The 26,786-nt window shown below is 43.5% G+C and overlaps 1 protein-coding gene across 3 annotated transcripts in view; it reads left to right on the forward strand.

Moving 5' to 3' along the window:
• dstyk (dual serine/threonine and tyrosine protein kinase) overlaps nt 1-26,390 on the forward strand; it is a 106,954-nt gene extending 80,564 nt beyond the window's left edge. For all 3 annotated transcript variants that reach the window (XM_078242052.1, XM_078242053.1, XM_078242054.1), the window contains exons 9-13: nt 4,195-4,327; nt 7,896-8,009; nt 12,518-12,632; nt 13,756-13,890; nt 18,822-26,390. In XM_078242052.1, coding sequence (XP_078098178.1) covers nt 4,195-4,327; nt 7,896-8,009; nt 12,518-12,632; nt 13,756-13,890; nt 18,822-19,003 — 679 coding nt within the window. In that variant the 3' untranslated portion in view covers nt 19,004-26,390. The remainder of the gene's footprint in view (nt 1-4,194; nt 4,328-7,895; nt 8,010-12,517; nt 12,633-13,755; nt 13,891-18,821) is intronic.
• Nucleotides 26,391-26,786: the final 396 nt, after the last annotated feature.

Below are 26,786 nucleotides of genomic sequence, written 5' to 3' on the forward strand. Positions count from 1 at the left end.
AATTCCATTTGTCATTTTTCAGCCCATTTTTCTAGTTGGTCCAAATACCTCTGCAAGCTTTGAAAACCTTCCTCACTGTCCACTACACCTCCAATCTTTGTGTCATCAGCAAATCTGCTGATCCAATTTACCACATTATCATCCAGATCATTGATATAGATGACAAACAACAATGGACCCAACACTGATCCATGCGGCACACCACTAGTCACAGGCCTCCACTCAGAAGCAATCCTCCACAACCACTCTCTGGCTTCTTCCATTGATGTGGAGATGCCGGCGTTGGACTGGGGTAAGCACAGTAAGAAGTCTCACAACACCAGGTTAAAGTCCAACAGGTTTATTTGGTAGCAAATACCATAAGCTTTCGGAGCAATGCTCCTTCGTCAGATGGAGTGGTCTCTGTTCTCAAACAGGGCACAGACACAGAAATCAAATTACAGAATACTGATTAGAATGCAAATCTCTACAGCCAGCCAGGTCTTAAATGCACAGACAATGTGGGTGGAGGGAGCATTCAACACAGGTTAAAGAGATGTGTATTGTCTCCAGACAGTACAGCTTGTGAAATTGTGCAAGTCCAGGAGTCAAGCTGTGGGGGTTACTGATAGTGACATAAATCCAACATCCTGGTTTAGACCGTCCTCATGTGTGCGAAACTTGGCTATCAGTTTCTGCTCAGTGACTCTGCGCTGTCGTGTGTCGTGAAAGCCGCCTTGGAGAACGCTTACCTGAAGATCCAAGGCTGAATGCCCGTGACTGCTGAAGTGCTCCCCCACAGGAAGAGAACAGTCTTGCCTGGTGATTGTCCCTCCGAATACACAGGATCTGCTCGGATGAGGAGGATCGCAACAGACACCTCCAGACGCTGAAAGATGCCCTCATAAGAACAGGATATGGCGCTCGACTCATCGATCAACAGTTCCGACGTGCCACAGCGAAAAACCGCACCGACCTCCTCAGAAGACAAACACGGGACACGGAGGACAGAGTACCCTTCGTCGTCCAGTACTTCCCCGGAGCGGAGAAGCTACGGCATCTCCTCCGGAGCCTTCAACATGTCATTGATGAAGACGAACATCTCGCCAAGGCCATCCCCACACCCCCACTTCTTGCCTTCAAACAACCACGCAACCTCAAACAGACCATTGTCCGCAGCAAACTACCCAGCCTTCAGGAGAACAGTGACCACGACACCACACAACCCTGCCACAGCAACCTCTGCAAGACGTGCCGGATCATCAACACGGATGCCATCATCTCACGTGAGAACACCATCTACCAGGTACATGGTACCTACTCTTGCAACTCGGCCAACGTTGTCTACCTGATACGCTGCAAGAAAGGATGTCCCGAGGCATGGTACATTGGGGAAACCATGCAGACGCTACGACAACGGATGAATGAACACCGCTCGACAATCACCACGCAAGACTGTTCTCTTCCTGTGGGGGAGCACTTCAGCAGTCACGGGCATTCAGCCTTGGATCTTCAGGTAAGCGTTCTCCAAGGCGGCCTTCACGACACACGACAGCGCAGAGTCACTGAGCAGAAACTGATAGCCAAGTTTCGCACACATGAGGACGGTCTAAACCAGGATGTTGGATTTATGTCACATTATCAGTAACCCCCACAGCTTGACTCCTGGACTTGCACAATTTCACAAGCTGTACTGTCTGGAGACAATACACATCTCTTTAACCTGTGTTGAATGCTCCCTCCACCCACATTGTCTGTGCATTTAAGACCTGGCTGGCTGTAGAGATTTGCATTCGAATCAGTATTCTGTAATTTGATTTCTGTGTCTGTGCCCTGTTTGAGAACAGAGACCACTCCATCTGACGAAGGAGCATTGCTCCGAAAGCTTATGGTATTTGCTACCAAATAAACCTGTTGGACTTTAACCTGGTGTTGTGAGACTTCTTACTGTTCTTCCATTGAGCCAGTGTCTAATCCAATTTACTACCTCCCCATGTATACCCAGCGACTGAACCTTCCTAACTAACCTCCCATGGGGGACCTTGTCAAAGGCCTTGCTGAAATCCAGGTAGGCAACATCCACCGCCTTCCCTTCATCCACTTTCCTGGTAACCTCCTTGAAAAACTCTAATAGATTGGTCAAACATGACCTACCACGCACAAAGCCATGTTGACTCTCCCTAATAAGTCCCTGTCTATCCAAATATTTGTAGATCTTCCAATAACTTGCCCACCACCGACGTCAAACTTACTGGCCTATAATTTCCCGGATTTCTTTTGGAACCTTTTTTAAACAACGGAACAACATGAGCCACCCTCCAATCATCTGGCACCTCCCCCGTGAATACTGACAGTTTAAATATGTCTGCCAGGGCCCCTGCAAGTTCAAGACTAGCTTCCCTCAAGGTCCGTGGGGATACCCTGTCCGGTCCTGGGGATTTATCCACTCTGATTTGCCTCAAGACAGCGAGCACCTCGTCCCCTTGAATCTGTAAAGGTTCCATGACCTCCCTACCTGTTTGCCCTATTTTCGTAGACTCCATGCCCGTTTCCTTAGTAAATACGGATGCAAAAAACCCATTTAATATCTCCCCCATTTCTTTCGCTTCCATACATAGCCGACCACTCTGATCTTCAAGAGGACCAATTTTATCCCTCGCTATCCTTTTGCTCCTAACATACCGATAGAAGCTCTTTGGATTTTCCTTCACTCAGTCTGCCAAAGCAACGTCATGTCTTTTAGCCCTCCTGATTTCCCCCTTGAGTAGCTTCTTGCACTTTTTATACTCCTCGAGCATCTGATCTGTTCCTTGCTACCTGTACATTTCATACAACTCTCTCTTCCTCTTAATCAGTGTTACAATCTCCCTCGAGAACCAAGATTCCTTATTTCTATTTACTGGTGTCTGTTCCAAAACAAGTCATATTGAACTCAGCATTAACTCTGTTTCCTCTTCCACAGATGCTGCCGGACTTGCTGAGTATTCCGCGCACTTTACTTTTATTTCAGTTCTCCAGCATCCACTGAGTTTTGCCTTTATTGGAGCCTTTACTCTGCCTCTGTTTTTGTCTGATTTCTGACAGCTTGATTACACTGGATTACCAGAAGTAGAAAATGTCCCATTACCCGGTGTAGACACGTCTTGCTGCTGCCTTTCTCATGGCTTTAGGAGCAGAAGCTGTTGTCACCATTTTCACGTCAATTTCACTGACCAGTCCAATGCCCTGCTCGAGAGCAAGTCTAACTCCGAGATCTCACCCTGAAACTTGAGTGGGGGGGGGGGGGCAAGTTTATGTGCTGCCTGGTTTGGTCAGGTTGAGCATAGTTGCAGCTAAGCGAGCTTTGAAGGTGCCACTTGTAGGATATGGCCTGGACAGGGTGGCCACGTCCAAACCATATCCTATTGAGGATTGTCCGCATACTCTTGGATCGGAGGCAATGTTTATTTGAGGGCCTTGATTACTGCAGAGAATTCACCAAAAAGTATTTAATAAAAACTATTCAAGAGTTAACTCTTATTTATTAAATTTCACATCATGACTGTAAAAGCTTTTGTAGTAAGCTAAAATAATAGAGGGACAAGGGAGAGTTAAGGAGGAAGGTTAGTATTTGGAGGGTGGTGAGTGGTTGTGGTCGATGGTGGGAAGAAATTCCCAGGCGTGACGCTTTGCAACAAGCATTTGATTTTAAATCTAGGGGAATAATCTGCTCAGAACAAACAAGTTCAAGTTTGAGATCAGAAGCCCCCTTTAATTTGTAAGATTATAATAAATAGGATGTTTATGATTCTGTTTCCAAATTAAAGTTTATTTATTAGTCACAAGTAAGGCTTCCATGACACTACTATGATGTTACCGTGAAAATCCCCTCGTCGCCACACTCTGGCGTCTGTTCGGGTCAATGCACCTAACCAGCACGTCTTTCAGACTGTGGGAGGAAACCGGAGCACCCGGAGGAATCTCACGCAGACACGGGGAGAACGTGCAAACTCCACGCAGACAGCTACCCAAGCCGGGAATCGAACCCGGGTCCCTGGCGCTGTGAGGCAGCAGTGCTAACCACTGTGCCGCCCATAATTCAAGTCCAGGTGGATAGAGAAGGAGAAAACTATTGGTTGCCACTGTCCAACGTCACAATTCAGAATATTCGACCAAGTTTTAACTGCGTTTCTAAAATTTAAAACCAGTATTTGTTTTTCTCTCTCCATCCAATAGATCTTTACCCAGACATGAGCGACTGGTTGATCTTCACGGGTCAGTGATAGACTATAGCTATGGAGGCGGATCCAGCATTGCTGTTCTGTTGATCATGGAGAGACTACACCGAGATCTCTATGCCGGACTGAAGGTAAGCACAGGAGAAGCTGACTGCTCGTCCACACCCAGGATCTGCCTCTGTCTAGGATTCAGCTCCTCCAGCCCATTCCACCAGTCAATTAAATAATGACTGATCTGCACTTAAGCATTGTTCACCAGATTTTGCTCCATAGCCCTGCCAATGAAAATCTATTGGTCCTGTCTCCAAGTCTTCCAGTTGACCCCCCCGCATTGACAAACCTTTGCGGAACGAGTTTCTGATTTTTATCTATCTGGAATAAAAATGAGGCCTAATTCTGCTCCTATATCTTATGAACTTATGAAAAAGGGCTTCCTGACACAATCCTGAAGGATGTTGGATCTAATTTCAAGATTGTTGCCTTTGTTTTTGATTTCCTCCACCAAAGGAAATAATTTCTCTGTCTATGGCCTGTCAATTCCTTTTAATGCTTTAAGTCCCTTGATCAAATCTACCACTTTCCGCAAGATTTTGTTATTCCCAGGTTAAGGAAACCCTCATTGCTTTGGGCAATGTGGAGGATTACGGGGATAGGGCAGGAGGTGGGCCTGGGCAAGATGTTCGATCAGAGAGTCAGTGCAGACTCGATGGGCCGAATGGCCTCCTTCTGCACTGTCGGAATTCTATGTGCAACTGACAAATTATCTGCACCACTTCATGCAGATACTGTGATCACTCTCACTCTTTGTCGAAAGCAGATGGGTACCTGTCTGTGAGGAAGAATGATTGAAGCATCAGCCGCACTTGGTGTTTCTGTCTGCAGTAGATCCTGGGGGAGGTTTTTGCTGCCTCAGTCACCTCACTTTCAGGTGTGGGGTGTGTGAAAAGTAAAAAGTATTTACAGCACAGAAACAGATAATTAGGCCCCATCTGATCATGGTGATTTTTATGCTGTATTTGAGGCTCCACCCATCACCCTTTGTTTAATCTGATCAGCATATTCTCTATTTTTCTCTCTCATTTATCCAGCTTTCCCTTCAATGCATTTATGCTTTTCATCATAATTCCCCCTTGTGGTTGTGAGGTCCACATTCTAATTGCCCTCTGGGTAAAGAAGTTTCTCCTCAATGGGAGTTTTTAATGTGACTGTGATATGTATTATCCTAATAGAAACACAATCTTTCCTTCCTTTCCTATCAAATCCTTTATTAATAAAGACCCCTGTCAGATCACCCCAGAGTCACTCTTGCAAAGAGCTTTTAATCTGTTCAATCTTTTCATTTCTGGTAATTCATCTTTTGCATCTTCCCTCTTGGCTCTGGTGACCAAAAGTAAGAAGTCTCACAACACCAGGTTAAAGTCCAACAGATTTATTTGGTAATACGAGCTTTCGGAGCACTGCTCCTTCATCAGGTGATTCACCTGTTGGACTCTAACCTGGTATTGTGAGAGTTCTTACGGTGCCCACCCCAGTCCAAAGCCAGCATCTCCACCTCATGGTGACCAAAAGTATTCACAGTACTCCAACGTTTTATGCAAGTTTAACATGATTTCAGAAATTTATACAAGTTTTGTGTAAATCAAAATAAGTGAACAGGAATAACTCCTGTAGCCTTCACTTTTTTCAGTCTGATTGTTGAGTGTGTGGAGAGAGGGGGGATAATTTAATGACTTGAGAATGCATAAAGCAGTGACAGCAGAAACATATAAAAGATAAGATTCCTAGTTTGTGCCCCCTTTTGATTTGAAGGAGTTCCATCATGATAAGACCATAAGACATAGGAGTAGAATTGGGCCACTCGGCCCATTGAGTCTGCTCTGCCATTCAATCATGGCTGATATTTTTCTCATCCCCATTCTCCTGCCTTTTCCACATAACCCCTGATCCCCTTATTAACCAAGAACCTATCTATCTCTGTCTTAAAGACACTCAATGACCCGGCCTCCACAGCCTTCTGTGGCAAAGAGTTCCACAGATTCACCACTCTCTGGCTGAAGAAATTCCTCCTCATCCCTGTTTTAAAGGATCGTCCCTTTAGCCTGAGGTTGTGCCCTCTGGTTCTAGTTTTTCCTCCTCGTAGAAACATCCTCTCCTCATCCAATTTATCCAGATGCTATAGGAAAGGGAAGGAGATGTGGTTTTCAGCCAGACTAAGCTCCTTCCCATGGAATTGCCTGGGCTTTCCCATTGTAATGCATCTGTGTGTCCTACACAGAAAAGTGGAGATGTTTTGGCTGACTTGGTCAGCATTTCTCCTGTTATTTTAAACTGACGTAACTGGCCATTGTGTTGGCACAATGGCTACTTTATCTGTCGACAGAAGTCAATAAGTAAGTAATTGTATGTAAAGTGTATTGAGAGTTGATATGGTGCAAAATCGATGCAAGCTGTTGTTTTGCTCACAGGTAGATATTTGGTTATTACAATTAACTCTCATACTCGCCTAATTTCCTCTCTCTAAAATGCATTCAGCATGTTGAGAGGCAGTCATTATAGGAAAACTCGCCCAGTACTCTTGTCCCATTGTTTTGAAAATGGGAGTTGCACATGGACACCTATCGGACCTAGATAGAGTTCCAGTTGTTCAATGCTTCAGATTTCCAAGCTTTCAGCCATTGTGTGAATTGATGCTGGAACATAGATTTGAATCTTGCTTTGTTTACACATTCATCGAACTGTATAGAGCCTCAAACACTAGGAACTTAATAAAATCCTCCCAGACGAAATGCATTTTTCTTGGCTTGGATGTATTTTATTGCAGTTAAGTTCAGTGGTACTGTTAAGACACGGGAGGTGATGTATCTTTCTGCGTGATTTTGGACCCTCTTCCCTTCTCTCCCCCCTCCCCAAAGGAAAATACCTCGCCTCGTAATCTTAAGTGTGTGTGAGGTAGTCGGAAGCTACTGGTTTTGCTAAATTAAAGCAGGATCTGCCACTCTCTTATCATGAACAATTAACAGGTCTTTATTTTTAAACTGGTGACAACCTTATTAAAACAATTAACAAACTGAATAAACTCCCCAATGGAACGCTGTTCCAATTACAAGACTCATTCAGGAATAATGAGAGAAATCCTGCAGAATATAGTCATTCTCAAATAGTATAATGCCAGGCGCCTGTTGCAAGTATGAACATTCTTCTGATGCTTCAGGCTGGAATACTTTGAGTTGGTTTCTCCTTCTATTTAGATGATGATTTGATGAAGCTACATATTAAAACTGCAGTATTTCATATGAGAGCCTTGCCTTACCCTCTTTTCTCCAAGAAATAGCAAGCATAGTCATGTCTTCTTGTCCAGGTTTAAATACCTGGAATTACCTCAATATTCCTGCAAATTGAATGGCTTGAGGCTGTCAACAACACTCAAATTTCAATTCAATTGGTTCTGTGTCTTTGCCTGCTTGTTTGAAACTAATTTGTCCAATTTCAAAAGCTTGTTATGCTCTGCTGGGACTCTGGCTGCTGCTTTGGACACATGTTGCAAAATTGGCTTCTGCAGCCTGCTTTTAAACACCACATTTTTAACCTTGTATATGCAACTTCGTAACAGTACACCGGTTGCTGACTTCTGACTGATTCCAGAAGCTATTGTAGACGCGAGTCTTAATCTAAATTTAGAAATTGCTCTCTAATTTCTAGGTTGGCCTGAAGCTTGAAGTGCGTTTGCTGATTTCTCTCGATGTCGTGGAAGGTATCCGGTTTCTCCATCGCCAAGGACTCGTGCATCGAGACATCAAATTGAAAAATGTCTTGGTAAGATCCACATTTACCTCCATAGGTTTGTGTTGTCTTTTACCTGTCCGTTGTATATTGAATAGCTGCTTACTTAGTTCACAGGAATCTTACTATATAAATTGATTCCTTCAAACTGCGAAATCTCTTTCAGTTTTCAGCTGAAGCCGGGTTAGAGGGTAGGTCTAATAGGCCACGGTACTTGCTTCTCACTGGACTAAGGACAACTTTCTAGAAAAATAATTGTTTAATCTCTTGTGGGTTGATTTTGGTTCTATTCAAGTTTCAATATCCATAGAATCATGGTGCACAGAAAGAGGACATTGTGTCTGTGTTCGCTCGCTGAAAGAGCAACCAATTAGTCCCACCCTCCTCCTCCTCATATTCCTGAAAATGTCACATTTTCACACATATATCCAATCCTCTATTGAAAGTTGCATTGAATCTGTTTCTATAATTTAGTCAGTGCATAATGCATTGCATAAAATAATTTAAATTCTTCCCTATTTCCTGGATTTAAAAAAAAACAATTATCTTAATTGTTTCAGATTTATCTTAAAAATCTCTGTCCTTTTGATTATCAACTCTTCTGGCAGTGGAAACAGTTGTTACTTATCCTATTCCATTCCCTCAGTTTTGAACACTATTAAATCTCCCATTAACCTTCTCTGCTCCAAGGAGAATAATCCCAATTTGTCTAATATCTTCACTTACGCTCTTTTTAGTAATATGCAATACTCTTTTGGTTCCTGTGTGAAATATATCTGCCCAGGTATGTTTAGTTGGTGCACTCAATTGTTTTAGTGGCTTAGTATTTTTCCACCTTTGGAGACAATGGGAGAATTTCATAGTGTTCTTGTCTATTCTCCAGTCATGAATTATTCAGTTTCAAGGTTAATTGTTAAACCCACTGTCCTTGAGTGACTGCCTGTGTGGAGTTTGCATGTTCTCACCATATCTGCGTGGGTTTCCTCCAGGAGTTATGTGATTTTCTCCCACAGTAGGTTAGTGGGATAAATGCGTGGGATTACGGGAATAGGTCAGGAGTAGGTTTGGGTTAAGGTGCTTTGTCAGAGAGTTGGTGCAGACTTAATGGGTCGAAAGACCACCTTCTGCACTGTAGGGATTCTATGATTAACCATTATGGTAGAGGTAAAATTTGGTCCATGGTATCCCTCCTAATGCAGTCAGTAAGTTAGCTATGAATTTAAAGAAGTGTTGGTACAAAACAACTTTCCATTTTATTGTAAATAAAAAGATGTAGAGGTGGAAACAAAATGTTCAGCCCATTTGTCCTGATTTGTAGATCAACTTGGATCAATTTCACCTTCCTTCCGCCTCACGCCAAAATGAACTGGGCTTCTATCTATCTTTGTGATTTTGATGTTTCAGCTGAGTCAGGATATATTTTGCTCTTGCTCTCTTGAGACATTGTTTATTGAGCAATGGTATGCCGTGAATATGGCTGCACTTTTTCCCCATTAATTGCTTGGAATCCAATGCAATTAGGTAGTTTTGTACTATCTCCTGTTGGAAGTGATTTGGGTAATTTAATGTGTCTTAGACCGTATAGAAACATAGCACTTGGTATCCTCATGCTTCCTGCAGGAGTGACTAGTGGGAAATAGAAAAATTGACGCAGTATCTAGGGTGGGTGAAGGAAATTTTGAGGTCAGGGAAATTAAGACTCTTTCTTGTTGCAGCACTAGGTTCACAAGCCAAGTTATTTTTTGAAAATTGGTCTGGGTATTAAATTTATCTGCATCCTCCACTTTGAACACTAAATGTTAACTGGTTTTCTCAGTTATTATATAAAAGGGCCACATTTAGATCTTGTAACTTGGCATTTTTTGTGTCTCAAGGTCTTTTTGTTGACCTTTAACTTTGGAGGTTAAATTAATTTTCTCAACCTTTCTTGCTTTGTATTGTAAATTAAGCCTATCCCTTCAATGTTTAAACAATAAGATTGGAAGAGAAATAATGCATATCTAGCTGACAATGGAAGCTCTTCATTTGTAACTCTTGTATGAGACAAGATCCTTGAAATATTCTTTCATTAAAAACAATGGGCTATGAATGCATGAAATACTTTCAGAAAAAAACAATGAAATGTAAGAATGAGTCACCCTACATTGATGTAACCTTTATGATGACAAAATTACAGCCAGTGATCTTAGCATATCGTGTCCTGGGCTTTATAAATAAAGGATTGGAGTACAAAAGACAGAGTTCTGCTAACTCTTTTATAACATTGTTTGACCCCAGCTGGAATATCGTGTTCAATTCTGCGCACCACATTTAATGGAGGGCACGTAAGCTTTGGAAAAGGTGCAGAAGAGATTTACTAAAAATGTTTCCGGGAACGGAGGAATGTCTCCTTGGAGCAAAGAAAGTGAGGGAGACTTGATAGAGGTGCTTGACATCGTGAAGGGTTTAGATAAGAGTAAACAAAGAGGAATGCTTTATTATAGTTGGTTGATAAGAGGCCGCAGGAGTAAGGTGATGAGCATAAGAACTAAGTGTGACAGGAAAAGCTTTTTTATGCTATGAGTCGTTAGGATTTGGAACACCCTGCCTGATTGATTGGTGGATACATGTTTAACAGTTAGAGTTTCCAACTGTGTCCAAAGATGTGCGTGTTAAATTGCCCCTTAGTGTCAGGGGGACTAGCTAGGGTAAATACATGGAATTATGAGATAGGGCCTGGGTGGGATTGTGGTCGGTGCAGACTCAATGGGCAGAATGGCCTCCTTCTGTACTGTAGGATTTTATTGAAATGTTTTCCTGGAAGTTTTGTTACATGACTTGCCCCACGCTCCAGTTGTTAATTTCTCTCCCTGACAGCACTGTGGGTATATCTGTGGGATTGCAGTGGTTCAAGAAGACAGCTCACCACCACCTTCTGAAGGGCAACTGGGAATGGGCTGGTTTAGCCAGAGACACCCCAATCCATAAAATGAATTTCAAGAACAGCCAGTCTTGTGACCCATTACTTTTCAATCCAGTTGGAAAGCAAAAAATTCATCATTCAATGTGATGGCACTGGGCTGTCAGACAAAGAGCCTTTTTCTCCCCTTTTAATATCTGGTCAAGAACAATGTTCAAAGAAACTAACAAAAAACCCTAATATTCCAGTGATTTTTCTCCAGGATTGTTGAGTGGTGTCCTGAAGATTAATCTTCAATTCCTGGAAATTCCAGGCCAATCTTGGAGAGTTGGCAACCCTCTCAACAGTGACCTTCCAAAGAGAATCAGACAGATACTTGACGGCAAGGAAATGGGGAAAGAGGGATGGGACTAGCTGATTTGCTCTTTGAGAGAGCTGGAGCTGACTCGATGGACCAAGCAGTAACTATATTGCAGGACTAAGTAATTGACTGTTAAGCAATTTGGGCTGGCGTTAAGTTGTGGAAGGCACTACATAAACGCAACTTCTATTCTTTGTCATTTGGATACTTCAAAGCCCTCTGCAACCAATTAATTACTTTTAAAGTGCAGCTACTGTTGCATGGAGGCAAGTTAGTAACCAAAACATAGTGTATTAACTCTCCAATAATAGCATCATAGAATGCTCCAACATAGGAGTCAAACCATAGGGAAAGTTAATCAAAAGCTGCCTGGCGTGTTAGCGAATGCACTACCTGGGCTGTACTGCATCAGGAAGGTCTCATGATATTGGGTAGCTCGATGCCATGTCTTTGGCAGTGACATTGAAGGAAGATTGTTCATTAGTAATATCAGGTGAGCTGCTGCTTGTTGTTTTTGATTTATTATTGTCGCATATACGGTGAAAAGTATTGTTTCTTGTGCGCTGTACAGACAAAGCATACCATTCATAGAGAAAGAGAGAGTGCAGAATGAATGTAGTGTTACGGTCATAGCTAGGGTGTAGAGAAAGATCAACTTAATGCAAGGTAAGTCCTTTCAAAAGTCTGACAGCAGCAGGGAAGAAGCTGTTCTTGAGTTGGTTGGTACGTGACCTCAGACTTTTGTATCTTTTTCCCTACGGAAGAAGATGGAAGAGAGAATGGCCGGGGTGCATGGAGTCCTTAACTGTGCTGGCTGCTTTGCCGAGGCAGCGGGCAGTGTAGACCGAATCAATGGATGGGAGACTGGTTTGCATGATGAATTGGGTTACATTCACAACCTTTTGTAATTCCTTGCAATCTTGGGCAGAGCAGGAGCCATACTAGGGCTGTGATACAACCAGAAAGAATGCTTTCTATGGTGCATCTGTGAAAGTTGGTGAGAGTCGTAGCTGACATGCCAAATTTCCTTAGTCTTCTGAGAAAGTAGAGGCATTGGTGGGCTTTCTTAACTATAGTGTCGGCATGGGGGGACCAGGACAGGCTGTTGGTGATCTGGATACCTAAAAACTTGAAGCTCTTGTTTGAATACAATTAGAAGGAAAAGTGGTAACGCCACATTGTTAGAAGCAGGATTTTATTGAAGGCACGTTTATTGTCTCCTCTCATAATGCAGGGTGTTCTGTTTCAATCTTTTTGATGTCTCTTTTTGTGATTCCACAGTTGGATAAACAGAATCGAGCCAAAATCACTGACTTGGGGTTCTGCAAGCCTGAAGCTATGATGTCTGGGAGCATTGTGGGAACTCCTATACATATGGCCCCTGAGCTGTTTTCAGGTATGTCATTTTATCAGCACAGGATTGTTTGACTGGGGAGCTCCCAGACAGAATTGCTGAGCTAATGTTGCTTTCGGAAAGAGCTGTGGGTTGTGACGTACTAACCCTACCCGGTGAGCGAAGCAACACAGCCGAGAAGCTCCAATGCTGCTGAGTTAGTTTGGCAACAGTGGCTGTTTAACATCACTGCCTCTCAGCTGGGAAGGTAAAGTCAAGCAGAGAGTTATCCAGTGTATCAGTGGTGGGTTTTGTCACAAGTCTGACCCCCTTTTGATCAAATGGCTTACTCCTTGGAATAACGTAGGTGGCAGCAGGAGCTTGCATTTATATAACCTGCTTTAACTAGATAGGTTTTTCTGATGCTGGTTGATTTTAACAATTGTATTTCTGACATTTCCTACATTAATGTTAAACCTGGTAACTTTTACCTTTTTCTTGCTGGTTCTTGGATCTGGCACTTAAAGACGTTGAAATCTTAAGATCCTCTTACAGGCAATAGATCAGGAAAGGTGTATGGTGGCAACTAACTAGGGGGGGTGTGGTGTGTATGTTGGGGAGGGTGGTGTGTGAGGTTACCTTCTACCCCAAAAATGTCCCATCAGAGAGCATCTGCGCAAAAGCAACAAGATTGTGATCTTGCACAGGACTATTTCAATGTAACCAGCATGAATTTGGCACCAAGAGACCTTGCACCATCACTAAACTACTTTTGTTGAAATTTACTTGGTCAAAGGAACAGGAGTAGACCATTCAGCCCCTCCCACCTTTTTGTCCAGATCTGATCTATCCCCCAAAGCCAATAACTCACTTTTTTTTCATAGCCTTTGTAACCCTTGCAGGACTATTTCTTGACATGACAAAGAGGTGCAAGACAGCTCACCATGACCTTGCTGTCCGCACTCTACAAATAGTGCCCACTAGGAACCGGTTAGGAAAAACCACATGTTTTGTCTTCAGTGATGCCTCTCATAAGTCAGGAGTGACTTTACTGAGATTGGGCATGGAAGAGGGAAGATGAGGAAGAGGATCGTTAGTCAACTGGCCACAGTGTATCCTCAAATATTAAGATTAAAATTCTTTCCTTGTTTTCTTTTCACCTTTACCTCCCTCCCAAATCCTTTAGGAAAGTACGATAATTCCGTAGATGTGTATGCATTCGGAATCCTTTTCTGGTATCTGTGCACAGGGACGATTAAACTCCCGGAGACGTTTGAAAAATGCTCAAGCAAGGATCAGCTGTGGAACAATGTGAAGAAAGGTACTTAGTCACTTCTCCTCCATGTGTGTCTCATGTGAAATAAAGTAAACGTTTATTTATTAGTCACAAGTAGTCTTACATTAACACTGCAATGAGGTTACTGTGAAAATCCTCTGGTCGCCACACTTCGGCGCCTGTTTGGGTACACTAAGGAAGAATTTAGCATGGCCAACGCACCTAACCAGCACATGGGAGGAAACTAGAGCACCCGAAGGAAACCCACGCAGATACGAGAACATGCAAACTCCACACAGACAGTGACCCAAGCCGGGAATCGAACCCAGGTCCCTGGCGCTGTGAGGCAGCAGTGCTAACCACTGTGCCACCCAGTTGAAATAAGTTAGAAGCTTTCGCAAAAGTATTTGTGTGTAAATAGCACTTAATGTAACTAAGCTTGAGAATGGATTTCACAGCTTTGTAATCCAACTAAATTTGATGATCAGAAAGCTGCCATTTGGACAGGCAATCAGAAGTTTTGCACTAATTTTACATTTGATATTTTTAGCTTGGAACCCTCAACTGTTGGGAAATCATGCAGATTTTCACAGTTCAACTCATCTGTGCAGCTGGGTACTGCATTGAGACAGGAAATAGAAATGATTAATCCTCTGCTCTCCTCCCCCCTCCTCTTTTGAGAAGTGTCAGTCGGTAGTTCCTGGTCCCTGCTTGTTCCCGGTAGGGCGATGTACACTTGAACTAATGCCATCTCATTTTTTAAAAAAAATTTCGTTTTGCTTGAGCCTTTTGGTGCATTAAGATCCTCTTCAAAACATTGAAGAGCAATATCAGTACTGCACGTCATCATAGTTCACTAAAGTTGACTAGTTGACTAAAAATTTGGAACTGAGGCTGCAAGGAAAGCATTGAGGCTTGAAGGGTTTTAAGGTGAGATGTGAAAGAAATCCCAATTTTTACGTTTAGCGGAAGCTTGGTGGCAGGTAGATATGATGAACCTTCCTGAAGGAGGAGACACCAAAAAGTTTAGGCCAGAGTTCCAGAGCAGAGAGTCTAGACATCATGATGGAGTGTAGGAAATTGGTCAGTGCGTGAGTGGATTACTCGATCTTTATTCTGGTAAGTGGGTTCGCTATAAAATGCTGAAGGTATTGAGATTTATCCTGTGGGACCTGGGAGAGTTGACCTTGCCTGACTCTCTGGGAGAGTTGACCTTGCCTGACTCTCTGGGAGAGTTGACCTTGCCTGACTCTCTGGGAGAGTTGACCTTGCCTGACTCTCTGGGAGAGTTGACCTTGCCTGACTCTCTGGGAGAGTTGACCTTGCCTGACTCTCTGGGAGAGTTGACCTTGCCTGACTCTCTGGGAGAGTTGACCTTGCCTGACTCTCTGGGAGAGTTGACCTTGCCTGACTCTCTGGGAGAGTTGACCTTGCCTGACTCTCTGGGAGAGTTGACCTTGCCTGACTCTCTGGGAGAGTTGACCTTGCCTGACTCTCTGGGAGAGTTGACCTTGCCTGACTCTCTGGGAGAGTTGACCTTGCCTGACTCTCTGGGAGAGTTGACCTTGCCTGACTCTCTGGGAGAGTTGACCTTGCCTGACTCTCTGGGAGAGTTGACCTTGCCTGACTCTCTGGGAGAGTTGACCTTGCCTGACTCTCTGGGAGAGTTGACCTTGCCTGACTCTCTGGGAGAGTTGACCTTGCCTGACTCTCTGGGAGAGTTGACCTTGCCTGACTCTCTGGGAGAGTTGACCTTGCCTGACTCTCTGGGAGAGTTGACCTTGCCTGACTCTCTGGGAGAGTTGACCTTGCCTGACTCTCTGGGAGAGTTGACCTTGCCTGACTCTCTGGGAGAGTTGACCTTGCCTGACTCTCTGGGAGAGTTGACCTTGCCTGACTCTCTGGGAGAGTTGACCTTGCCTGACTCTCTGGGAGAGTTGACCTTGCCTGACTCTCTGGGAGAGTTGACCTTGCCTGACTCTCTGGGAGAGTTGACCTTGCCTGACTCTCTGGGAGAGTTGACCTTGCCTGACTCTCTGGGAGAGTTGACCTTGCCTGACTCTCTGGGAGAGTTGACCTTGCCTGACTCTCTGGGAGAGTTGACCTTGCCTGACTCTCTGGCAGTTGTGACCTGCAGCCTGGTCTGAGAATGCTTGATGCAAATTTTATTACTGGTTTTAATTATTCTCAGGTCAAAATTGTGACAAAGTCAGATAGGTCAGCCCTCCCAGTTTCCACATCATAAATCCTGTTCCCTCTGATAATTTTATACCATGAACTCGCACCGACAGTAAACTCGATTAGTGAATCTCTGACAACCTAAAAAAGCATTTTATCTCTACTTCAACCGCAGAGCTTGAATTAAGTGTTGGTTTGTATTTTCTTTAATAGTTCTAACCTTTTCAACATCTGTTTCATCCTGCCAGTAATTGTGGCGTAAGATAAAAGGTTTTGGGTCAATTGTTAGTGCGTGAGGAAAGTGTCTCCTGTGTCGTTATAGCTCATTAGCAGGCTTTGTGCCAGGTTTTCTGGCTGTCTCTCCTGCAATGATCCCAAATTGCCTCATGATGTGAAGTATTACCATGAAGCATATTGTTGGGACAACTTTCTGTTATTTTTCATTTTATTAAATGCCACACAACATAGACATCAGATATAACAACTACAGAATCGGGTCTTTTACACAATCCAACCATTCAGGTAATTCATATCACAATATACCAATATTATCACAACTTGGTATGGGTCCTGCTCTGTCCAAGACTGCAAGAAACTACAAAGAGTTGTGAACATAGCCCAGTCCATCACGCAAACCAGCCTCCCATCCATTGACACTGTCTACACTTCCCGCTGCCTCAAAAGCAGCCAGCATAATCAAGGACCCCATGCACCCCGGACATTCTCTCTTCCACCTTCTTCCGTTGGGATAAAGATACAAAAGTCTGAGATCACGAACCAGCCGACTCGAGAACAGCTTCTTCCCTGCTGCTGTCAGACTTTTGAATGGACTAACCTCGCATTAAGTTGATCTTTCTCGTCACCCTAACTATGACTGTAACACTGTATTCTGCACCCTCTCCTTCCTTCTTCCCTATGTACTCTATGAATGGTATGTTTTGTCTGTATAGCACGCAAGAAGCAATATTTTTTACTGTATCTCAGTGCATGTGACATTAATAAATCAAAGGGAGTTTGCAATTCACTATAGGAACTCTGGTACATCGTGCACCAAAGTTCCAACATGATTATCGAATCCCTACAGTGCAGAAGGAGGCCATTTGGCCCATCGAGTCTGCACCGGCTACAGTCCCACCCAGCCCCTTTCCCTGTAACCCTACGTGTTCACCCTGCTCGTCCCCCTAACACAAAGTGGCAATTTAGCATGGCCAATCAACCTAACCTGCACATCTTTGGACGGTGGGAGGAAACAGGAGCACCCGGAGGAAACGCGTGCAAACACAGATCACACGTAATGGTTTACTCAAAACACTTGCACTTGCAAAACCACAAAATATCATAAGACGCAACCCTGATATATGCTATGGTATCGGAGATTTGTGGAAGTTCTCTCAACAATTATTACCATGGCTATGTGATTTACTTAAGTCCCTCAATCACTTCTAAATTATAAACAGTGAACAAAAGATCTCCCATATCCCTACGGCATTGATGAATGTCTTCCTTCAACAGGACTATTTTACAAAATACCACTTCAGCAGAACTGAAAGCTCTATGTGCTAATCCCACAAATAGTCCAATGAATTGAGGTACATAAATTGTGTGAATCCATATTATTACACCTATCACTTGCATTCCCCAGCTCTGCCAACTGTGTTCCCTTGCTAGTTTTGAGGTATTCAATCCTCTCGACTCCCTTTTCTTTCTCCTGTGAAAGGTAGCACCCAATTTCTGCGTTTGTTTTTGGATGCTGAAAGGGTGTTTCCCCTTGTGGGAGAGACTAGAACTCGGGGGCACTGTTCCAACATAAAAGACCTCCCATTTAAGTTGGAAAGGAGAAGAATTTACTTGAGGGTCATGAGTCCTTGGAACTCCCTTCCCCAGAGAGCATTGACAGCAGGGTCATTGGATATTTTTAAGACAGAGTTAGATAACCTTTTTTCTTCAACTTTCTTTATTAGTGTCACGGGTAGGCTTACATTAAAGTTACTGCAGTGAAGTTACTGTGAAATTTCCCTCGTCGCCATAATCGGGTGCCTGTTCGGGTCAATGCGCCTAACCAACATATCTTTCGGACTGTGGGAGGAAACCGGAGCACCCGGAGGAAACCCACGCAGACACGGGGAGAACGTGCAAACTCCACACAGACTATGAACCAAGCTGGGAATTGAACCTGGGTCCCTGGTGCTGTGACGCAGCAGTGCCACCATGTTGCCCTGTTTCACCCCATTGTTCGTCAAGAATCTACCAGGGGTGGGCAGAACATGCAATTGAGGCCACAATCTGAGCCATGATGTTATTGAATGGTAGAGCAAACTTGAGGGACCAAGTGGTCTGCACCTAATTCACATGATTGTATGCAAGTCCTGCCAGTGGAAACGCTTTTAGCTGAGTGTCAGTGAACACAAATTTAAGATCATCGTAAAAAAAAAAAAGTAGAGGCTCATTGAGATGTGATCTGGAGTATGTACTGCCTTTAGGGATGGTGAAAGCAGGTTCAATAACTTTTAAAATGGAAATAGAAAAATACTTAAAGGAGACATTTAAGACTTAACTGGATAGTCACATGAGCAGTCTGGGAATGGAGGGATACAAACGAATGGTCTAGTTGGACCAATGAGCGGCACAGGCTTGGAGGGCTGAAGGGCCTGTTTCCTGTGCTGTACTGTTCTTTGTTCTAGTTGTTGGGGGGGGGGGGCGGAAGGTCAAGTGGCAGTGGAACTAACTGGGCAGCTTTGAAGAGTACAATGGGCTGAATGATCTTTATGTCGCGTGATTCAGTGGTTTCTGTGTTTTAGGCGTACGGCCGGAGCGACTACCTGCGTTTGATGAGGAATGCTGGCAGCTGATGGAGGCGTGCTGGAACGGCGACCCTTCCCAGAGGCCCTTGCTTGGAATAGTTCAGCCCATCCTGCAAAGCATCATGGACAGACTCTGCAAAGGTCACTCCGGACTGCTGTGCAAAGACAGCTCGATGTGATGGGCAAGCGGGAAAGAGTGCGGACTTGCAGCAACGTCTCCACAGAGTGGGGGTAAAAACAAAAGCCAAGGAGGAAACCAGCTTATTGAGGCTGAGTTGTTTCCATTGACTCAATATAAGTATTAACACTAGTTCAGCATTACTGTTTACCTTCTGCTATGCAGCAAGACTTGATATTTTTTATCCATTTTCTTGGACTTGTGGGGGATGCAATAGGACAGCTTGTTCGGGCTGGTGCAAGGAACTCATTGGCTTTTTTCCGGACAGTATTTTTGAGCAAACCTTGCTTGCAGTTCTCCAAGTTATCACCGAATATCATTAAAAAGAGGCACATGTAGGAATGTAGCTGCTTGCTTCTTGCTCCTTCCCTCCCATCCATCAATTTCCTCACTCTTCCCACCCTCTCTGCACCCATTTTGATCCATGTAAGCTGTTGCATTGAATGTGGATTGCGGCTGGTGAATGAGTGTTCTTTCTCCAAGAGCTGGGGAGAGCAGAGTAACACTTTGGCTGAAGGTTACAGCATTTCCAGTGTTTGTCATTCATTTTCTGTTAATAGCTTCTAATGCCAGACGCAGTTACATTTGTCTTTTTACCACTGGCACTTGTCTTTCACTTTCCTTCCACAAATAGTGTCACTTTGCACTAATTTTACATTTGATATTTTTTAGTTTGGAACTCATAAGTTTAGGGAAGTTGTGCAGAGATTCACTATTTGCCTTGTCTGTGTTGCTGTGTGCTGGATTGAAGACAGGAAATGGTGATGAATGCTCCTCTGCTCTCCTCCTCCTCCTTGATGCTGCCAGTCCTGCTGGTTCCTAGCTCCTGCTTGTGGGCCTGCTGGCGTTTCACACGAGACTTGCTGCTTTTTTTTTCCCATTCCCCTAAAATGGCTCGCTTGGGTCTTTTGGTGCATTAAGATCCTCTTCAAAGTACTGAAGAACAATATCACTACTGCACATTAATCATAGCTCAGAATAAGAACTGGGAACAGAGGCTGCGAGGAAAGTGTCGTGTTTGTGAAAGGTTTTAAATGTGAAATAATTCCCAATTTTTACCCTTAGCCGTTGTGCTTTTAGCCATGTGCCAATGACCATATTGAACACGTTTGCCATCCGATGGATTCTTCAGCTTCTGCCGATCCTCAAACAAATGTAACGCTTGATGGTGAAGGAGGGAAAGGCTGCAAAAAGTCCTGACCTTCCCCTCTAGCCTAGAAATTAAGGAACGGAATATCTCTGATTTGAGGACACTTGGTGCTTTCCTAAAATTAAACACTACATTTCCTTCCATTGCCCGTAGCTCCATTTTTAGACATCGAAAGGATCAGGGTGAAGGTCAGACAGTTTTACTCCTGCCTGCCTATTTATCAGTGTCTGGCTGTTCAGGAGTGACAGACTGTGACTATTATGATACGTTGGTTAGCTATGAGCAAACTGCGGGTCAACTCCATTTGATAAATGTGTTGTGGCTGAAGACTTGGTGAACAGGAGATCGTGAATCGCCAGCCTTATTTTACACTCCATCCTAGTGCCAATCGGGCTGACGGTTCTCTTATCTTCCATCTTGCATTTCCAGCCAAACCCAGACTGTTGTGTTGTAATGTACTGTTTTATACATGTCTTATTTTTAAAGTGTTCTGTGTTACTGTATTGTTTGCTTTTTGTTCCCCACCAAGATAAAGGACATCTTTTCTAAATGGTTGAATTTTGCCCCATGGAAGTGCCTAATCTTTCCGAAATTTGGTCCTTCCGTTTTTTTTGGTCCATGTTGTAAGGTATTGGAACACTTAAATGTGAGTGTTATTATAACACAGAAAACATGTATTGTATGGATACCTATATTGGTAATCACTTTGTTTAAAAAAAAAGGGGTGTTTCTGGGGGCCCAAAGAGCCAATGAATGATGTTCATCAGAGTGACCGAAAACTGTAGCCAATGCGATCAAATTCATTCTTGGAACACACAACCCCTTAATTTAGCACTTTGACGCCAAATTGGCCGTGTTCATTTTTTTCTGAACTGAGGGCCAACTTGGATTTAACACTCCATCCTTCTACAATCCACTTGAAGACGATGTAAACACTAACTATATTACAAGAAAAAAAATAGGTTAAGGTGCTTTAGAATTGGCTCATTTAACAACTTGCTCAGTAATCTGACCAGTTCAGTTTGATCACTTGGTGTGAAGTGCAAGTCGAGTATTGAGTTGTTGAAATATCTGCGCCTGAGTTGACGGTGTCTGGGACATAGTTTCAATGCTGTTGAGAAAGACGCAGTTCTTGGAAGGGCGGGCAGGCATTAAGTTTGACAGATGAATGAGATGGAAGAGTGTCAGATTTGCTGCAGAAACAGTTAGGCAAAATGTTTTCACGTACAAGCATCCTTTAATTCTTGAGACTGAAATGGCGAGAGAACCCTCTTCTCCCAGACTGTAGCATCCATTGTGTGATTACAGGATGGCCTATTCTATTACTAATTCTGCTGCTCATGTTTTCCCCAAGGTAAGAGGCATTGAGTGGCTGGACAAGTGTTTGAGAGCCTGAGCATTTGCAAGGACTGCATCACCTTGGATACACGTAAAAGGTGTCTCCTACTATCAGATGAGCCTCTTGTACTTTGTTTAGGCTGTTTTGACCAGTATTGCTTTTGGAGCATAAGTATTACTTATTACCGATCAGAAAGTCTTTTAAACCATGTGATAGAAAAATAAGTTATTAAATCGAGTAAGAGAGGTTAGAGTGCAGGTAGCATCACTGATGGGTTCTGACCCCAGTGTTTGTCCATTTGAAACCCAAATGCCCCATTTTCTTTACTGTCAAAAAGTGATGGATTCTCTTGTGTAATGGCAGCATTTACGGATCTGTTCAGAGAGCGATTGTAAACTAGTTCTTGCTTTCAGCCAACCTCCCTCCCCAGCTGTGTCCAAAGTTCAAACCACAATTGGAAGATTCCTCAATCTGTAACCACCACATCCTGAAACACGATACTGCAGAGAAGGGCAGCTGGTGCCTCTTTCCCCGACTTAATCCTCAGTGAAATCCGGTGAAACAAGTTGGGCAGAGCTTTGGATCTGTGTGTAATTTTTGAAATTTAACAAATTAGAGAGAAAAGGAAATTTCTTTCTATAAGTGAGCACCTGCAAGTAACAAAGCCCTTAACCTTCCCTTGCAGAAGTACTTCAATCATCTAAATCATGAGATAATTTGCAGCATGCCCCCAGCTGGAAGGGCCAGCCTGACCCCACACTTTGTATGCTATCCTAATCCCAGCAATACAATTGTGGCATTGATCCTATCTGTCTGGATAGGATGCTGGTTGGTGTCTGGATGGTTCCAAATTGACTACGCCAGTCAGTCTAGGTTAGCTGAATGAGTTTTGCAATTTATCTTGCTCAGACTTTGCTTCCCACATTTGTGTGAGAGAGAGAATATTTAAAGTCAAGTGTGAGCCAATGGCGTGAGCTCAAAACTACATCCCACCGGATGAAGACACTGAAACTTTTGGAAGTTTGCATAGTGACACTTTATTCACAAGGGGTTGGGGTTAGTGCAATGTTGGTTCGCCCTCTGAGCCTGGATGTGAATCCGGCTCAGACCAGCAAAAACGCAAGTCACTTTTAGCCTGTCTTGACGATCCTACATGAACTGGAATGCCACCGGACTCCATTCCATTCCTAGTTCGTGCAAATCTACCACGCAAAGCTGCCCCCAGATTTGCTCAGTTGCAGGAAATGGGGAAAATTCAAACTAATGGATTGGAGTGAAGGGAGAGCTGCTGCATGGGTGACCCATCTGCAAGTGACAACTCTTTAACCTTCCTCTCTCGTAATGAACTGCAGAACATTAATGTTGATTAAAGCACACTGTTTCAGCAGTGAGGGGGAAAGCTTTTTTCCTATTTGGCTCCTGCTCCACCTGTTTTGGAAGTTGTGTATTGCTGTCGTTAGGAGTCCAAGAACTCACGCCATTCAGGATCCTCAGGGAGCACGGGAAAAATCTTCACCAAAATTGGAAATTCGGGTGGGCAACAATAGCACTTGGAAAAAAACTCACTGTCCCGTAGAAAATAAACCTCCTCACAAAAGCTAAAGGAATGAGAGAAATCACGACTGAATTGAACACAATTCACAGCAAACAATTATTAGGGTAAGGGAATGAGAAACATTGAAAGAGGCAGGTTTCAAATGAAGTAGCGAGAGATCTTAATCTATTGAAGCTTTTTTTTTAGTTTGAATGTCCAGATCCCTTCTCTTAACCTCAGGATTTATTTCCAAAGAGGGAGGGATTCAGCAGGCCCATTGTAAAATTAAATGGTTACGGCCAGGAAGCAGTGAACCATTAGCCAGTTAGCTTGTACTGAGAATGAAGTTCCTCTTTATAAGACTATCACAAAGCACCATTTGCCAAGATTTCAGATCCCCCCCCCCCGCTATGGAAAAATCTAGATAGTGCACTTTTTTGAGAGCAAGGAGTCCATTCAAAGTCAACTTTTTTCCAAGCTCCAGATAGGAACTTAATTGCAGTGAACAGTCCCTTTCATTAAAAGGCATCCCTTGTCATACAACGTTGCTGGGTTTAAATTAGATTTCTCAATGGGGTGTCTCATTGCTTTCAGAACTTAGCTTTGTGAGCGATGGTGCAATAATGTAAGAATCTTGGAGCATTGAACTGCAGCGTAGGAGGGTCCACGTGTTTTATTTTCCGTCACACTCCTTAATTGAATTATGTACGAGAATTGGGAGAAAATTTGAGGGGAGCATTTGCCAAGTTGCTGCAATGAATATGGTTGTACAGACTGCCCTGTGAGAGGTAGGAGGAGGTCACCTGATTATCCCAAACCCAGAGGAGCCGCCTAGCGCATGCAGAAAGTGGAGAGACCGAAGAGGTTTCAGATCAAAGAAATTAAGCCCGAGGTCACATTTTTTTTCTTTTTCACACCATGGGATACACAGGGATCAAAAGCCAAACCAATCGATCATTGAGGAAAATATAAACTGAATCTAACAACACTAATTCAGATCACTTCGAATCTTGATTTATTCTAAAGTAAGTACACCAGTTTTAACTTGAAACTCAGCAAATCTCTCCTCAGTCCCACGAGCTGGCCCGTGCAAAGTAATCAGATGTTTTGATGCCTTGTTCCTCACTTTCAGAAATGCTATTGGAGCTGAAGGTCCATATTTCTCATGAGAAGCTGAGAACTTTGTGTTGTGGACTGTAGTGACAGGCTGGTCTCCCGAAAGCACTTCCACCCTTGAAAGAGGCTTGTATTTTTTTTAAAAGAAAGCACTTGGAGCTTCAGCCACTCTTTTCTGCGCACAGGCCTCGCAGGTTACTCGGGTTGCTGCGTTGAGCTGAAGCACCGGACTGTGGAGGTGGTGAGCTGGGCCTCCATCCACTTTTAAATAGGGTGTCCTGTGGGAAAGCCAGCTATCCTCGGCTGCTGCAGTGTTTTTTTTTGAAAAAGTCTCCTTCAAAAAGGTACAAGTCAATGACTCCTTTTTGCAAAAGCACAAGATTGATTGATTGTACCTTGCGGTTTTGTAAATTCTCAACCAGGCAAAAGGAGTCATTGCTTGTGCTTGGATCGCAGGTTGGATGGAGAAAATCCTGCCGACGTTGTAAAGCTTCTCTTCGTGAGCTAACTCCACCTGCGTTTGCACTGTTACCCGAACAATTCTGGCCACGTGGTGTTGTTTCCTTTTTAAGGCACTGCCTTTCACTCCATATTTTTTAAAAAAAACACCAGTGCAGTATTAAAAACTCCCGAATGCTAACTCGTGGCTCTACATGTTTACACACAATCTTGCACACTTTTTCCACACTCGGCCCCCTCTTTGGTTGTGATGAATCCTCTCCCTCATTTCCCCATCCAATGAAGTGCCAAGATGTTCACGTGCCACGGAAGCTAACTGATGGGCATGCTGCTGAAATCTAACCGGCCGCCCTAACTCCTTGCCCAGGTGCCATGGCCTGGGTATGCACTTGCATGAATGCGCTCTCAATTGAGACCCAAACTATAAATGAAGTATGGTTTATTAATATTTTGAACGTTTCGGCATATTTGTATAACATACTGAATAAGTATAACTATATTCTTGTGAAATATGCGTACGTATGAACCTGGTTGACTGTCCATCAAGGTTTAATACTCCTTTAAAAACCAAAAAGTGCTTTGTATAGTTGGCTAAATCTCTGCACTTTAATTGCCAATACAAAACTATAAGTAATCGACAAAGGTCCCACACTAAAGAGTCTGGTTTATTCCTTATAACTTTTACAATTTCCCTGAAAATTTATGTATATATATATTTTCAACCAATTTTTGGGAGGGGGGTGGGGGCGGAATAGCACCTTCTGGATTATTTTATTGAGGGCTTAACTGAAACTTTGGTCGGTGTGTTGTATGTTCTCCAACTTCAGCTGTGGACAATGTCAGCCACTACAGAATCGTGAGAGGGGAATGTATTCGTTCTCAGTGTTACTCGAGAAAACCATGAAGGATCTCCCTCTGACCATTGCTGTTACTCTGTCCACTCTCACCGCTACAGGGTTTGACAATGATAGCCTGGAAGGGCTCAAGATAGGGAGATGAATTGGGTTAATAGGATTTTTTTTTTCTGCTAACACTTGTATGCCGACGCTCTTAGGAGGAGAAAGGCTCTCTCAATTTTCAGTAAGTAGGTCCTTTCAAAGAAAATGAAGTGCTCCTCATTTTTCCCCCCCTCCCATCCCATCTTCCCTTCCCAAATTGGTCATTTACGCCCTAATTTTACCCAGTGCCATTCTGCCACTTGTTCTCCAACCACCTCCTATCGCAATTTCCCTGCCTCGGTGAAACCCTGGGAACTAGAGGCAAGGGTTTTACCACCAAGATGGGCATTTTGTGTGTTTGTCTGCACACCCATGCATGACTTCCCACCCCATCCCCTTCTAACTGGGGAGGGGCCAGGGGGTTGAAGCAACATCACAGCATAGCCAGTTATGAGGGAGAATCCTGTGAGAATCATTAGCACAATCCTGTATAGAACAATTGTGTTTCTGTTTTTCCTTTTGGTACATTCTGACAGTCTGTTTTGTTTTAATGTGAATGGTAACTAGACTTGGCATCATAATGGAGATTTTTAAAATACTAAATATGCTTGGACTCTAGTGCAATGAACAACAACTAGTTGGATGCATTATTAATATTTTACTATTGTGTATTCCTTGTAATCTTTCTCCAGTTAAGTATCGAGTAAAGTTTCAAGATAAAGTACTTGTTTTAAAACAAAATGTTCCTCCATTGTTTAAAATGCCTCTGCTCTCAAATCCTGTTTTATATAGAAACTGAAAAACTGCACAAAATACAAGGTGCTATATAATAAAGATGGACATTAACCTATTCCTTGTATTAATGTCTCACTTGTGCTATTTTTCCTTTCCCAGTTCCACTCGTTACTGCGCATTAAAAGGGGTGGCATGATGGCACAGTGGTTAGCGCTGCTGTCTCAGTGCCAGGGACCTGGGTTCAATTCCGGCCTCGGGTCACCGTCTGTGTGTAGTTTGCACCTTCTCCACGTGGCCATGTGGGTTTCCTCCGAGTGCTGCGGTTTCCTCCCACAATCCAAAAGATGTACGGATTAGGTTGACCTTAAGTGTCAGGGGATTAGCAGGGTAATTATGTGGGGTTACGGGGATAGGGCCTGGGTGGGATTGTGGCCGGTGCAGACTTGATGGGCCGAATGGCCTCCTTCTGCGCTGTCGGGATTCAATGAAAAGTTTAAAGTTTATTTATCAGTG

The sequence above is a fragment of the Mustelus asterias genome, chromosome 25 (assembly GCF_964213995.1).
Source record: "Mustelus asterias chromosome 25, sMusAst1.hap1.1, whole genome shotgun sequence".
Taxonomy (NCBI): Eukaryota; Metazoa; Chordata; class Chondrichthyes; order Carcharhiniformes; family Triakidae; genus Mustelus; species Mustelus asterias.